The 16,217-nt window shown below is 43.4% G+C and overlaps 1 protein-coding gene across 1 annotated transcript; it reads right to left on the bottom strand.

Moving 5' to 3' along the window:
• Positions 1 to 3,782: 3,782 nt before the first annotated feature.
• On the bottom strand, positions 3,783 to 15,910 carry LOC118097878 (potassium channel subfamily K member 16-like). Its single transcript, XM_035141171.1, has 5 exons — positions 15,716 to 15,910; positions 13,636 to 13,756; positions 7,833 to 7,996; positions 5,215 to 5,377; positions 3,783 to 3,949 (listed from the first exon to the last, which is right to left on the bottom strand). Exons 1-5 carry the CDS (start codon positions 15,908 to 15,910, stop codon positions 3,783 to 3,785), a joined length of 810 nt encoding a protein of 269 aa, XP_034997062.1.
• Between the last annotated feature and the right edge of the window lie 307 nt (positions 15,911 to 16,217).

The raw sequence follows: 16,217 nt of genomic DNA on the forward strand, positions 1-16,217 counted from the left end.
GGTGCCAACCCAGCCGGGAAGAAGATAAGTCTTCCAGGGTCTTACTTGTGAGTGTTAGGATTTCATAGTAGATTCTGTTCCACCTTAAAAAGGAACAGGCTTGGAAGAGGATGTTGAATGTGCCACATGATGTATATTTCCGTTTGTTGTACTATTGTAATGTTAGTTCTCTTGCTTTTGCTTTGCTGGTGAAGACAGACACGTTTGGTCTATCTTCTGAGATGCTTTAGAATAAACGCTTGTAAATATGCAAGGACTTCTCTCTGTGTGTTCTTTGCTGCTGCTGCTGCTGCTGCTGCTGCTGCTGCCAAACCACGCTGACCACTGGAATGGACTCTGCAGATAACGTGTCCAGGCTCCAAGGAGCCTGGATCATGTTACAGCTGGCTACTGGAGGCAGAAGACACCCGGCAGAGGCTTACCGGGGGGGGGGGGGGCTTGGTGGCCCAGGTCTTCTGCGTGTATGCTATCCGTGAGATCCTAACAAAATGCACCCAGGGTGAACTTGCTTTGCGCTGGTAAGTGCTTTGTGGCCTGGCAGTACCATCCCTGTGATAAACAACAGTCCTCCCTTTTTCCTGCGCCATGTTATGACTCTCATTTAAAACCTTTCTATATCTGAGGGCTGGGAAGAGAGGAGGGTTTGTGTAGCTGGTTAAAGACAAACGCCTCTGAAAAGGCAAGGAACAAAAAACTTACAAAGAATGGGAATGTGTACAGGAATATAGGAGAAGATTTGGTTTCAGAGCTTAAATTTAACATGCGGTAGCCTGAAGTACGCAGGAATACAAGAGAATATTACAATACAAATGGAAAAACAAATTCAATAGCTGTCAACGCAACAAGAAATAACAGTATGAAGAGAAGATCACACGTGGGTGAAGGGAAGTAATGGGTAAAGGGGAAGGGAGGTATAAGGCGGTAATTGGAAAATTGTAGAGGACAGATATGCAATTTAGGAGGTTAAGAACCAGGAGGTAAAAGAAGAAGATTTAAGTTAAAAAATAGTAAAATAAGGAAATCTGAGAAGAATTTAGTACAAAAATATTCTGTTGTAAAGGTTTATTTCGGTTGTAACGTCCTCTGTTGTTAAGATTGTACATAAAATCAATAAAACATTGTTAAAAAAGAAAAAGAAAAGGCAATGAACACCAGCAATGCCACCCTCTTCCCTAATAACTTGGATTGACAGGTATCACGGGGCCAGTGAAGTAGCCATGCTCATGAAAGTGCTCCAAATATTTACTTGTGTGTGGTTTCTCATTTTCTTTTACTCCCAGGAAGAAGTGCTGGTGGAGTTTTCTGCAACTTGACTCCAGGAGCACCGCCTGTTGTTCAGCCTCAGGAAGCAAAGTATCATAAAATCCTGGAATTGTAGAGTTGGAAGGGACCCCAAGAGTCATCTAGTCCAACCTGCTGCAATGTAGGTTGCCTCTGAGGTCTCTGGATGTTTCCCAAAGTTTTAGGGTCTCCCCCCACCTCATTCTCAGGGCCTCCAGACAAAAGAGTAAAGCAGGATGTAAGAGACCCTAACTACAAGAAGCTGAGCTCTGTTCTTTGGGACCTATCACCATTGTTTTGCTTTCCTGCTCACGAATGAGAAGAGGGATGCATACAGAGAAATCCACACCCAAAAGGGTTTGCTAAAACCCTGTGTGAAGGACACAGCTTTGCTTCAGTTTTGCCATTGCCTCTACCTTTTGCTCATCAGGCTCTTTGCCTCAACCCATGTGGAAACAGCAAGAAGTCCCAAAATATGTAGTCTGGTGGGAGAGCTGGAAAGAACTTCACATGTGGCAACAATTGTACCCTTTGAGTTTCAGATTTACCGGAAGCAAAATATACACCAGGAGGCTTCATTTGGTCAGAATTGAGTATACACCTCCAGAGTAAAAACTAAATACATTGCTCCTGGCAAATGAGCCACCCTAAATGCTACAGGACTGTGAAAATTTGTGTCATGGACTTTTTAGACTCGTCCACCCATGTACTAAGGGACGCGGGTGGCGCTGTGGGTTAAACCACTAAGCCTAGGGCTTGCCAATCAGAAGGTCGGCAGTTCAAATCCCCACAACGGGGTGAGCTCCTGTTCCTCGGTTCCCAGCTCCTGCCAACCTAGCAGTCCGAAAGCACGTCAAAATGCAAGTAGATAAATAGGTACCGCTCCGGCGGGAAGGTAAACCGTGTTTCCTTGCGCTGCTCTGGTTTGCCAGAAGCGCCTTAGTGATGTTGGCCACATGACCTGGAAGCTGTACATCAGCTCCCTCGGCCAATAAAGCCAGATGAGTGCCGTTTACCTTACTGCCGGAGTGGTACCTATTTATCTACTTACACTTTGAAGTGCTTTCGAAGTGCTAGGTTGGCAGGAGCAGGGACCGAGCAACGGGAGCTCACCCCGTCGTGGGGATTCGAACCGCCAACCTTCTGATCAGCAAGCCCTAGGCACTGTGGTTTATTATGCTATTTTTGTGATACAAATGACATGAGAAAACTTGGTATGCTTATTTAATAATAATAATAATTCAGTTTATCTCAGTTTATCTAAATTTCATTAGGTCAGGTTCACACCATACATTTAAAACACATTTCTACCACTGAATTGTGTGAAGACGAACACAGGAAACTGCCAATGTCCTTATTATTGCGTATTCGTGATGGTTTGGGCTCATGATGCTGTTTTGGCCTGCAAAACCTTTGGGGTGGTTGCACTACCACATTTCCAATCGGTGCACATCCCATAACTTTCTGCTTAATAATAATAATAATATTTGTACCCCACCCATCTGACTGGGTTTCCCCAGCCACTCTGAGAGGCTTCCAGCATATATCAAAACATTATAAAAACATACAACATTTCAAACTTCCCTATACAGGGCTGCCTTCAGATGTCTTCTAAAGATTGTGTAGCTCTTTATCTCCTTGACATCTTCCTGGTTCCCTGTAACCTCACTTCTTGCAGTGAGGGACCCACCAGAAGGCCCTCGAAGATGGACCTCAGTGTCTGGGCTGAACAATGGGGGTGGAGTTGTAGTTCCCACCAAGAGAATGGTGCAAAAATCACTGTCCAGGAAAAGGTACTGGGCATTTTCTTTTCTTTCATGTTTGATGCATCTAGCCCAAGCTTCTGCAATGCAGGAATCTCAGCTAAAGCATCCATGACAGATGGCCATCCAACCTCTGCTGAAAAACCTCCAAGGAAGGAGAGTCCACCACCTCCTGAGGGAGACCGTTCTACTGCTGAACAGCTCCTACTGTCAGAAAGTTATTTCAGATGTTTAGTTGGAATCTCCTTCCTTGTAACTTGAAGTCATTGGTTTGAGTCCTCCCCTCCAGAGCAGGAGAAAGCAAGCATGCTCCCTCTTCCATGTGAAAGCCCTTGATATATTTGAAGATGGCTCTCATATCTCCCCCAGTCTCCTCTTTTCCAGAATAAAAACACCCAGCTCCTTCAACCACTCCTCATCAGGCTTGGTTTCCAGACCCTTGATCATCTTGCTTGCTCTCCTCTGCACACATTCCAGTTTTGAGATTCCAAGTAACACTCACCCTCCCTCTCATTTGCAGAATACCCAGCTATTTCACCGTTTAATAGGAATTACATAACTTAAATAGCAGCTAGTGAGTTTTTAAGGAATCAACAGAATGTCAAAATGGCATATAATTTTAAAAAGCTCAATGGAAGTTCTTGAGTATAACTGATTTTTATGTCAGTGTACACCTGAATGCGATGATAAAATTCTCCACCAGTGGAAATCTAGCAGACTGACTCCTTTTGGGCGGTGTTATCTTTGCAGTTTACTCCTTTTTTTTGAGGATGCTTTTGAATCCCCAGGTAGGAGTAATGATGATACCAGTTGAAACAGCACAGCTATCCAGGCCAGACCAATGACGATCCAAACGGCTGCAAGCAACTGGTAGCCCACAAAATAGTTCCTCTCATGCTTCCTCCCTGGAGACACAAGAGAAAAGCAACAATAATGTGTGAGGAGGTGATTTAAAGGACCCACCAACTCAGTTTATCTAAACTTCGTTAGGTCATGTTCACACCATACATTTAAAACACATTTCTACCATTGAATTGTGGGAAGACGAACACAGGAAACTGCCAATGTCCTTATTATTGCCTATTTGTGATGGTTTGGGCTCATGCTGCTATTTGAGCCTGTGAAGGTTTTTGGACGACTTATCAACCCTTGTTGGAACCAATTACAGCATGGTGGCCGTCGCCATTAGAAGCATTTTCAATTAAAAAAATTAATATGTCAGGGAATTGGGCAGCGTATAAGCAACTAGTAAGACAAGAGCAGGGCCAGCTAAAATTGAAAACATTTGAAGAGATTAGGTACCATGTCATGGGCTGGCTCCAATATCAACAACTAAATAACGTTTTTACCCTGGATTTTTAAAAATCTGACTTTAAAAAAGAAAAAGAAAAATTACAAAACGTATTATTAGGAAGTAACAAAAAATTACTATCTAAAGTATATGATTAATTATTGGAATGGGATCTTGAAGATGAACAAATAAAAGAATCATAGGTCAAAGGGCCCAAGTTATCGGACATGCAATAGAACTAAACCAGTGGGAAAGACTATTGAAAATTCAATTCAGATTCACTTCCTGTTATTCTATAAAAATAGAACATGATGAAGATGTTTTATAGGTGGCACATGACACCATCGAAGATTGCCAAAATCTATAAGACCAAATCCAACCTTTGCTGGAAGTGCAGGGAAGTTGAGGGTACTGTGATGCACTTATGTTGGGGATGCGAAAAAGTAAAAAAAAATAAAAAATTGGAGCTGCCTCCATGAAGAATTAAAAAAGATGCTCAGAATATCTATAGAAAAAAACCCCTGAAACATTTAGATGCAACCCCATCTAAAAATTCGTTAAGTAGAAAAAATCCTATCTAAACCGCATCCAAGATGGCAGACAGAGCTCCATTCGTAAGTAGAAACAATCGTAAGTAGAGTTATTCGTAAGTAGAGGTACCACTGTACTTGGAGGGTCCGTACTTGAGAAACTTAAAATATGGTTGGGTTCCAAATTATAATCATTGCAAGTCATCATTTTGGATGAAACCTGAACTGAGCTTTCATATTCTTCGGTAGAACAGATTGGTTGCCACCAGTACCTTGATGCCACAAATGACCTAGCTTTATCTGTACAACCAGTTAAGCCCACAATATCAAAGTCTTTTGAAAGCCTTACCTATTAGATAGTCTCCAAAACCAATGGTGCTGAGTGTAATAAATGTAAAATAGATAGCTTCATGATAACTCCAGCCCTCCGCATGTTGAAAGAGGAATGATGGCAAAATAAGAAACATTAGAAGTCCCACAGCCATGAACAGGAAAGTATATCTTGCTGTTTTCTGAAAGATAAAGAAAAGAAAAATAAAAGAAAAAAAGACCAAATTGTGGGGGGGAAACCCACTGAGATTTAGCATGGAATAATATTCTCTCAGGGGGGGGGGGGCAAGAATCCAAGGCATACCTTTTATCATCACTGTAATCCAAGTTTATGCACCAACTGCCGGTGGTGAAGAAACTGAAATTGACCAATTCCATGAAGACTTACAACATCTTCTAGAAACGACACCAAAGAAGGATGTTCTTCTCATTATAGGGGATTGGAATGCTAAAGTAGGGAGTCAAGAGATAAAAGGAGCAACTGGCAAGTTTGGCCTTGGAGTTCAAAATGCTTAGCAGGGGGTTGGATTGGATGGCCCTCATAGTCATCAAAAGAGTAGCAAAAGCTGTACTAGGATGCAATCTCAAAAATGATAGAATGATCTCAATACGAATCCATGTGGTCTTTTCCAACTCTATGATTCTATGATTCTAAGCAGGGTAAAGGCTAATAGAGTTCTGTCAAGAGAACAAGCTGGTCATAACAAACAATCTTTTCCAACAACACAAGAGACGACTCTACACGTGGACATCACCAGATGGTCAGCATCGAAATCAGATATTCTCTGCAGCCAAAGATGGAGAAGCTCTATACAGTCAGCAAAGACAAGACCTGAAGCTGACTGTGGCTCAGATCAGCAGCTTCTTATAGCAAAATTCCAGCTTAAACTGAAGAAAGTAGGAAAAAGCACTGGGCCAGTAAGACACAATCTAAATCAAATCCCTTATGAATACAGAGTGGAAGTGAGGAACAGGTTTAAGGATTTAGATTTGGTGGACAGAGTGCCTGAAGAACTATGGATGGAGGCTTGTAACATTATACAGGAGGCAGCAACGAAAACCATCCCAATGCAAAGGAAATGCAAGATAGCCAAGTGGCTGTCCAATGAGGCCTTACAAATAGCAGGGGAGAGAAGCCAGGGAAAATATGAGGGAGATAGTGAAAGATACAGGAAATTGAATGCAGATTTCCAAAAATTAGCAAGGAGAGACAAGAGGGCCTTCTTAAACGAGCAATGCAAAGAAAAAGAGGAAAGCAACCGAATGGGGAAAACCAGAGATCTGTTCAAGAAAATTGGAGATATGAAAAGAACATTTTGTACAAAGATTACCATAATAAAGGACAAAAGTGGAAAGGACCTAACAGAAGCAGAAGACATCAAGAAGAGGTGGCAAGAATACACAGAGGAATTATTCCAGAAAGATATGGAGGACTCATACACCCTAGGTAGTGTGGTTGCTGACCCTGAGCCAGACATCCTGGAGAGTGAAGTCAAATGGGCCTTAGAAAGCACTGCTATTAACAAGGCCAGTGGAAGTGATGATCTTCCAGCTGAACTATTTAAAATTTTAAAAGATGATGCTATTAAGGTGCTACACTCAATATGCCGGCAAGTTTGGAAAACTCAGCAGTGGCCAGAGGATTGGAGAAGATCAGTCTACATCTTAACCCCAAAAAGGGCAGTGCAGAATTCATCATGTGAAAGACTGGACTGGATGAATCCCAAATGAGAATCAATATTGCCGGAAGAAATATCAACAACCTCAGATATGTTGATGAAACAACCTTGATGGCAGAAAGTGAGAAGGAATCAAAGAACCTTTTGATGAGGGTGAAAGAGGAGAGCGCAAAATACGGTCTGAAGCTCAACATAAAAAAAAAAACCAAGATCATGGCCACTGGTCCCATCACCTCCTGGCAAATAGAAGTGGAAGAAATGGAGGCAGTGAGAGATTTTACTTTCTTGGGTTCCATGATCACTGCAGATGGTGACAGGAGTCATGAAATTAAAAGACGCCTGCTTCTTGGGAGAAAAGCAATGACAAACCTAGACAGTATCTTAAAAAGCAGAGACATCACCTTGCCGACAGAGGTACATATAGTTAAAGCTATGGTTTTCCCAGTAGTGAATTTTGGTGCTGGAGGAGACTCTTGAGAGTCCCATGGACTGCAAGAAGATCAAACCTATCCATTCTGAAGGAAATCAGCCCTGAGTGCTCACTGGAAGGACAGATCCTGAAGCTGAGGCTCCAATACTTTGGCCACCTCATGAGAAGAGAAGACTCCCTGGAAAAGACCCTGATGTTGGGAAAGATGGAGGGCACTAGGAGAAGGGGACAACAGAGGACGAGATGGTTGGACAGTGTTCTCGAAGCCACCAACATGAGTCTGACCAAACTGCGGGAGGCAGTGGAAGACAGGAGTGCCTGGCGTGCTCTGGTCCATGGGGTCACGAAGAGTCGGACACGACTAAACAACAATGCACATGTCTAATATATTCTTTTCTTCTTCCTCTTATAGAGGCAGCCAATCATATACAGTATGCATATGACCTGAGTGCAGCAGCAGTCTATGTTGGCCTCAGTCTTGTCACTGGTAAGATTAGAAATCATCTCCAGATAAAGTAACTGAATTACCTTCTTTCCTTTCCCAAACACTTTCGCTGCACACCGTTCGAAGAGTCTTGAGACTAAAAAGCCAATATAGTTCAAGCAGATGAGGTTGAAGGGGATTCCAAAGAGAGCAAAAATAACACAAAACATCTGACCTTCTTTTGTTTGGGGACAGACGTTTCCATAGCCTGTTGAAAGAATAAGAACGGGTTGAAAAGGATGTCAGCAACTGTCAATTTGCCAATTGCCTAGACAAGTTACACAGCAGGGTCCCTATGAAGGGTTGTTTCCAGTGGAGAGCTGCTTGTGCATTGAGACTGACTGCTCCTTCCTTTCCTCTCTCCTGTACAACCCCCAAATCTGCTCCAGAGGATCCCCATACCCTCTGGGGCAGACTTTGAGGGTGCTAAGAGGGGTGCAGGGAGGAGAAGAGGGATAAGTTTCATTGTGCAAGCAGAGGTCTGTGCATGACCAAAATGGCAGCCGTGGATACAGCCCAATGTATTTATTTTATGTACTGCACTTATTGACTTCCTTTGTGCCAATGCACTTGGGGCAATTAAGAGTTTCAAACAAAGAAACTTCCTCCGGGCATAATTATGTGGGAGCTCCAAGTGTCTCCCTCCTGTTTCTTGGAGCAGACAGGCCCACTGTGGAAGAACTGACCTGAAATGCAATGGAAGAGGCCAAGTGTGCAGGTATTACTTTGGAGACCTTGTGAAACGTCGGGTGAAATGGAGACTCACCATGGCAACCCTTTAAAAAAAACCCAAAAGACTGACAATATATTTGTCATGAAAATCTGGGCATCACTGCATTTTCATGATAATGAATAAAATGTAGGTTAATCTGCAGTGAAGAAAGAGCAGAGTTCCTCCATTCGTAACCATCATGGCTAAAATAAGTTGCAATTCCCAAGCACCTAAAAAGAATGCTCTAGGAATTTGATTTCTCTCAACTTCAGTGTGACCTGACCTGGCCTGTGAATTGGAACATGCTTAACCTTCAGATTTTAACTCTCCATCCTGTCTCTGTGTTGCTGTTTATAAAAGTAAGATTGAATCCATTACCATGGGAATAGTAATAATATAATTATAATTTATTATTTTTGTGTCACCCATCTGACTGTGTTGCCCCAGCCACTCTGGGTGGCTTCCCCTGTCCCATTTCACACAATACTTCGGTCTTGTCGGGATTCAACCTTTGGAATTGAATGCACTGTTTACTTAAAGGGACAGACAGAAGTTTTCAAAGTAGAGGCTGCTAAGGGAGTGATGAACAAAACTCAATATGGCAAAGAGATGGCTGAATACACCACTGATTGTTAGTATTATCCCACAATTATTGGATGAGCAATTGCAAGAGCTCAGAGATGAGATGCACAGAATGGTGAATGAAAATGGATCAGAGAACCAGACTAAAGAATTTCACAGGACCTTTGGGGGAAAATATTGATCAACATATGGCAGAGATAGAGAGAGGATCTTGTTTACAGGTGGAAGTGAACTCAGAGGAAAAAGCCACCAAGCTTCTGGCAATTCATAGAGACATGGAATCGTAAGATTGCAGAGTTGGAAGGAACCCCAAGAGTAATCTAGTTCAACCCTCTGCAATGCAGAAATTTCAACTAGAGCAGGCATGCCCAAACTCCAGCCCTCCAGATGTTTTGGACTACAATACCCATCTTCCCCAACCATTGGTCCTGTTAGCTAGGGATCATGGGAGTTGTAGGCCAAAACATCTGGAGGGCCGCAGTTTGGGCATGCCTGAACTAGAGCATCCATATCAGATGGTCATCCAACCTCTGCTTAAAAACCTCTAGTTAAGCAGAATCCACAACCTCGTGATGGAGTCTGTTCCATTGCCGAACAACCCTTATTATCAGAAAGCTCTTACTGTCAGAAAGTTTTTCCTGATGTTTGGTCAGAATCTTCTTTCTTGTCTTTTGAAGCCATTGCCTCGAGTCCTACCCTCTAGAGCAGAAGAGAACAAGCATGCTCCCTCTCCCATGTGACAGCCCTTGAGATATTTGAAGATGGCTCTCATATCACCTGTCAGTCTCTCCTTTTCAAGCTAAACATACCCAGCTCCTTCAACCATTCTTCAAAAGGCTTGGTTTCCAGACCCTTGATCTTCCTGGCTGCCCTTCTCTGCAGATGTTCCAGCTTGCCAAAATTCTTCTCAAATTGTGGTGCCCAAAACAGGACACAGTATTTCAGGTGTGGTCTGACCAAGACAGAATGTTGTTGTTGTTGTTGTTTAGTCGTTTAGTCGTGTCCGACTCTTCGTGACCCCATGGACCAGAGCACGCCAGGCACTCCTGTCTTCCACTGCCTCCCGCAGTTTGGTCAAACTCATGTTCGTAGCTTCGAGAACACAGTCCAAACATCTCGTCCTCTGTTGTCCCCTTCTCCTAGTGCCCTCAATCTTTCCCAACATCAGGGTCTTTTCCAAGGAGTCTTCTCTTCTCATGAGGTGGCCAAAGTATTGGAGCCTCAGCTTCACGATCTGTCCTTCCAGCGAGCACACAGGGCTGATTTCCTTCAGAATGGATAGGTTTAATCTTCTTGCAGTCCATGGGACTCTCAAGAGTCTCCTCCAGCACCATAATTCAAAAGCATCAATTCTTCGGCAATCAGCCTTCTTTATGGTCCAGCTCTCACTTCCATACATCACTACTGGGAAAACCATAGCTTTAACTATACGGACCTTTGTCGGCAAGGTGATGTCTCTGCTTTTTCAGATGCTGTCTAGGTTTGTCATTGCTTTTCTCCCAAGAAGCAGGCGTATTTTAATTTCGTGACTGCTGTCACCATCTGCAGTGATCAAGCAGCCCAAGAAAGTAAAATCTCTCACTGCCTCCATTTCTTCCCCTTCTAATTGCCAGGAGGTGATGGGACCAGTGGCCATGATCTTGATTTATAGATCAAGGGACTATTGCTTCCCTTGATCTGGATACAATACTTCAGGTGATGCAGCCACCAAAAACCCATATCCTTTTCACATGTACTGCTAGTAAGCCAGATGTCCCCCATCTTATATTTATGCATCTGATTCTTCCTGACTAAGTGCAGAACCTGACATTTGTGCTTTTTGAAATGCATTTTCTTAGTTTGTGCCCAGTTCTTCAATCTGTTGTTTTGAATCCCAATTCTTTCTTCTGCAGCATTAGCTACCCCTCCCAGTTTGGCGCCATCTGCAAATTTGATGAGCATCCTCTCAATTCATTCATCCAAGTCATTTATAAAGCCAAAACCCTCTGGCACCCCACTTGTCACTTTTTTGCAGGATGTCAAGGAACCATTAATGAATACTCTTTGGGTTCAGTCAGTCAACCTACTACAAATACACCTTACGCTTAACTTGTTCAACCCACATTTTACCTGCTTCCTCTTGAGAAAATCATGGAGTACTTTTTCAAAAGCCTTACCGAAATCAATATACACTATGTCCACAGCATTTCCCTAATCCACAAAATTTGTAATTCCACCAAAAAGAAAGAAAGAAATGAGAATGGTCTGGCATCACTTATTTTTGAAAAACCAGTGGTGGGTCTTAGTAATCCCAGCATCCTTTTCTAAGTGCAAGAAATGGGATTGGAAGATATGGAATGGAGTATGACTTAATGACTATACAACAAGTAAATAATTGTGCATTGTTGCTCTAATCAGGGATGCTGGAATTTCTTGGAGATAAAGTTATCACACTGGGCTGGAGGAAGAATGTTCTTGGCATTTAGTTCTAGTAACGATTGAAGAGCCCCTTTTGGACATTTTGTGCGGAAAAGAAAATGAATGAACTTGAGATGTTTGGGACTGAAGATTGGGAAAACACCACCTAGCTGAACATTATCCTGGAATACAGCTGGTTACCATCCTAGAGTAAATATTTGGAATATTCTGAATAATCTTTATGTACAATATTGGCACATTTCTCTTATGTCTCTTTTATTTTTTTATGATCTTTGCTTCTGTATTTTTCTGCTAACTCTACCCTTGTTTATATTTTGTTTTATTTTTGTATGCCCTCTGTTCTGTGTTAATGAGGATATTCACAGGAAGGTGATGGATGGCTGATGATCCTGCGTGAGAAGCGGGGAAGGGAAGATCTCCCAGGGTGGTAGGATGGGAGAAGAAAGGATCACAGGTGAGAGCTGGGCGGGATAAGGGTTATGATCTACCTCTGATAGAAGGCTCTGTATCTTTTCTCCATTATTCCTTCCTTCCTTCCTTCCTTCCTTCCTTCCTTCCTTCCTTCCTTCCTTCCTTCCTTCCTTCTCTCCCTCCTTCTCTCCCTCCTTCTTTCTCCTTTCTTTTTCTGTTTCCTCTTTTACTTTTTCTTTATATTAGTTTGGTTTTTATTGCATTGTATGTTGAAAAGTTCCAGTAAATAAGCAGCATCCTCCATCCATCTGTAAGGACCAGACCGAGTTGTTTTCAGCTGAGGTCCTATGAAGACTTTGCCTAGCACCCCGGAATAACCAGAGAACCAATTAGAAAACGAATAGTATCTACTGATCCAAATTTGCTAGTGGACAGAGCCAAGAAATGAAGTCTCCTGGGATACCTCAAGTCCAAAGGCTGAGAAATAGATAAGCCCTTTTCTTGTGTCTCAGAATTGGCAGCTTTATGGCCTGCACTCAACGTATGGATTAGTTTATCCCTAGCACACTCAGGACGCGGGTGGTGCTGTGGGTTAAACCACAGAGCCTAGGGCTTGCTGATCAGAAGGTCGGCGGTTCGAATCCCCACGACGGGGGTGAGCTCCCGTTGTTCAATCCCAGCTCCTGCCCAGCTAGCAGTTCGAAATCATGTGAAAGAGCAAGTAGATAAATAGGTACAGCTCTGGCGGGAAAGTGAACGGCGTTTCTGTGTGCTGCTCTGATTCGCCAGAAGTGGCTTTGTCATACTGGCCACATGACCTGGAAGCTTGTCTGTGGACAAACGCTGGCTCCCTCAGCCTATAGAGCGAGATGAGCGCTGCAACCCCAGAGTCGTTCGCGGCTGGACCTAATGGCCAGGGGTCCCTTTACCTTTAGCACACTTGATGCACACGAAAGCTCATACCAAAATAAAAACTTAGTTGGTCTTTAAGGTGCTGCTGGAAGGAATTTTTTTATTTCGAATCAACCAGAGCTTTACAAACTGTGTCGTGACACATTAGTATGTCGGCTGCAGTGTTCCGGTGTGTCATGTGAACACTGGAGAGGAGTTTAACCACCAGTCTGCTAGCAAAACTGAATTACTGTGTCACAAATTGACGCATGTATAAAAAGTGTGTTACCAACATGAAAAGTTTTGAACGCTCTGGATTAAACAGTGCTAAAAGGGTAGGTTCACCCACTCGGTGCACGGTTTTCTGCTTTGAAGGCATTCGCCCAGATAAAAAGGGTGTGTGGTTTCTTGTGTGTGCTGTGTAGCTTACTGGAAAGAAGTTTTAATCCTATGCAAATTTATTGGGGAGCAGGTCCCACTGAATGCATAGGGTTGTGCTGAGAGGGGTGGATTTGCACTGGGAAATTGTCATGGGGTCAGTTGCACCTGGTGGGATTTCAACTCGTTTCCCTAGCCCAACTATTTTCCACAGGGGTGTTTTAATAATGGGTTGGCCCCAGAAGGGTGGGGAATAAATAACTAATCAGGGAATGGTCTTGTTGGGCATATAATGAACTATTTATTTGGTCAGAAAGGGGAAGACAAAGATGAGATGTGAAGGATGATGAATGAGCAAAAGCAAAGCCTGCAGCTTAACACAATTTTTCTAAGCGAGAGCAGTCGGATGCCCTGCATATTATATTCAGGGAGAAGCCAGAACCAAATGACAGTACCTATTGTGGCTAACATAGTGCCCACGAAGAAGAAAGAATCAGAGAAATCCCAGTAGCTGTGTGTTTCAGGAGGATGGGTTCCTCTTGGAATTATTCCCTTCCGAACAGATTTTATCACATCCTGCAATTGAAGGCAAGACTCAGTTTGAATATTCCAACAATAAGAATAGCCCCTCCTCTGATTATCACCAGATAACGCTAACTAAATCATGATGCATTCAGAAGGGAAATTCTTCTGGATCAGTCCAGCATGTTCTTCCCCCCCAGCGGCCAGCCCAATGCTTATGGGAAGCCCACAAAAAAAAAGACATGAGCACGACAGCCCTCCGCTCACTTGTCACCCCCAGAGACTGATAGGCATAGTATGGCTTATGCACACTTAACTCTCCCTCCACTCTTTCCAGGCAAAGGACCGCACTCCAAGGGGTGCTTGTTGTGGTTTGCACCAAGCTTTCCCAGTGAAAACTGTGATCTATGTTTGAGTTGTTGAGAGTGATGCAGCGGTTTCACCCTCAAAGCTTAGTGATAAAGTAGGCTCCTTACACAAGACTTGAAGACGAGTCTTGACTTGTCAGGATCCCAACTAGGGCTTTCTTTCAGCCGGAACTCTCTAGAACTCAGTTCCGTCACCTCTCAAGTAGGCTCCTTTGCCATTATAGGAGAAGGAGGGAGGTGTTCATGGTGAGTTCCAGGAACCCCCAGAGCCTTTTTTCATAGATGGCAACACTATAAGAAGCTGTATTGTTTATATATCAAGTTCAATACTAATGTTTCTCTCCCTTCAGCCCAAGAGAAGGTATAGAATCATAGAGTTGGAAGAGACCACAAGGGCCATCCAGTCCAACCCCCTGCCAAGCAGGAAACACCGTCAAAGCATTCTTGACATATGGCTGTCAAGCCTCTACTTAAAGACCTCCAAAGAAGGAGACTCCAGGTTTGGTCTTCTTGCTCCAAAAACATACACTTTCGTAGCAATGTTTGGCTTGCCTGTCTTCATAAATTCTTCTGGACAGAGTCTGCTTAGAGTATTCACTCTCCCTTATTCTCATTCAACAAAACAGCGGTGATGAGACAACCCACCCTCTGTTCTAAGGCACAAAAACACTTTTCAAGGCAATGATTCAATTTTTCTATGATCTTGAACAGTCACCTTTTTTGCAGCTGCTACACGATGTATGTTCTCTTTCCCCCAATTTATTTCCCAACTAATATAGTACAGTCGTACCTTGGTTCTCGGATGCCTTGGTACTCGGACATTTTTGCTCCAGAATGCCGCAAACCCGGAAGTGAGTGTTCCGGTTTGTGAATGTTCTTCATAAGCTGAATGTCTGACGCGGCTCCGGCAGCCAATCGGTTTTTGTACCATTTCGGGAGTCGAATGCACTACCGGAATGGATTAAGTACGATAACCAAGGTTCGGCTGTACAAATATTAACCACAACCTGCACTTTATAGCTGAATTGGAGGAAACATAAATTTGGGTTTTCCGTGGCAACGATTCAGCTTTTCTGTGACCTTGAACAGAGTCACCTCTTTTGCAGCTGCTACATGATGCATGTTCTCTTTCCCTAATTTATATTATTTGCAAAATACATTTCCCAACAAATACAGTACAAATACTAACAAAAACCTGTTCTTTGTAGATGAATCGGAGCAAACGCCTATTTGGGTTTTCAATGGATTGCTGTTAACAAGCTGGTTTTCATGAGGAAAGCCCCAGAGCAACGAAATGGTGCACAGACACGGAGCTTTAAATCATGGGCCAGGCCTGGAAAGAGGGGAGGAAAGCTCAGTGTGCATAAGCCCATGCTGCCTCCAACAGTGTTGGCAGAACACAGCCCTAATGGCTAGTAGCCATTCATTGTCTTATTCTCCATTAATTTGCCTAATCCTCCATGGGGATAACATTTCACACATGGAAGGAAGGCTGAGTCCTTATGGCTTATGCCGGCAACTGATTCTGTCCCCACCTCGATTCTCACCTCCTAAACTGTATTCCCCCATATATACATTCTGACCTCTCAACCTCTGGTGTCATTCCACACTCATACCCTTCAGTCTTGCTTAAGTAATGACTTACCACTATGAATAACTCCACCTCTTCTGGGCTGAGAGAGGTGTAGTTCAAAAAAAAAGCCTCTTTCCGGTGATAAATTTTATCTACTACTTTCTTGCTGTTCTCCTTCTCCAGAATCTCAAAGATGAGGGCACCCATCACCATGTAAGTCATGAGGCCAGCCAGCAGTAGGGTGCCCTGTGCCCTGCTCATATGCATGTTGTTCTGTGTGGGAATGAGAGCCAAGGAAGAAGCAGACACAATAGTGAATATAGTTTAGTAAGCAAATCCTTATTTGTCTTGACCCAGACTCAAGAGTACAGCCCCATAGCACTAACCAAATGAATTTCAACAGGGACGGTTCTGCACTTAAGCAGGAATAACCAGATGCACAAATACAGTAGAAGATGACCAGGGCCGTCTCAAGCCGGTCCCCCCCCCCCCGAGACTACCCCTAGAGCCGGGCCTGAAGATGACTTACTAGCAGTACATGCGAAAAGGATCCAGGGGTCTTGGTGGACCACAA

This window comes from Zootoca vivipara, chromosome 1, assembly GCF_963506605.1.
Source record: "Zootoca vivipara chromosome 1, rZooViv1.1, whole genome shotgun sequence".
NCBI lineage: Eukaryota > Metazoa > Chordata > Lepidosauria > Squamata > Lacertidae > Zootoca > Zootoca vivipara.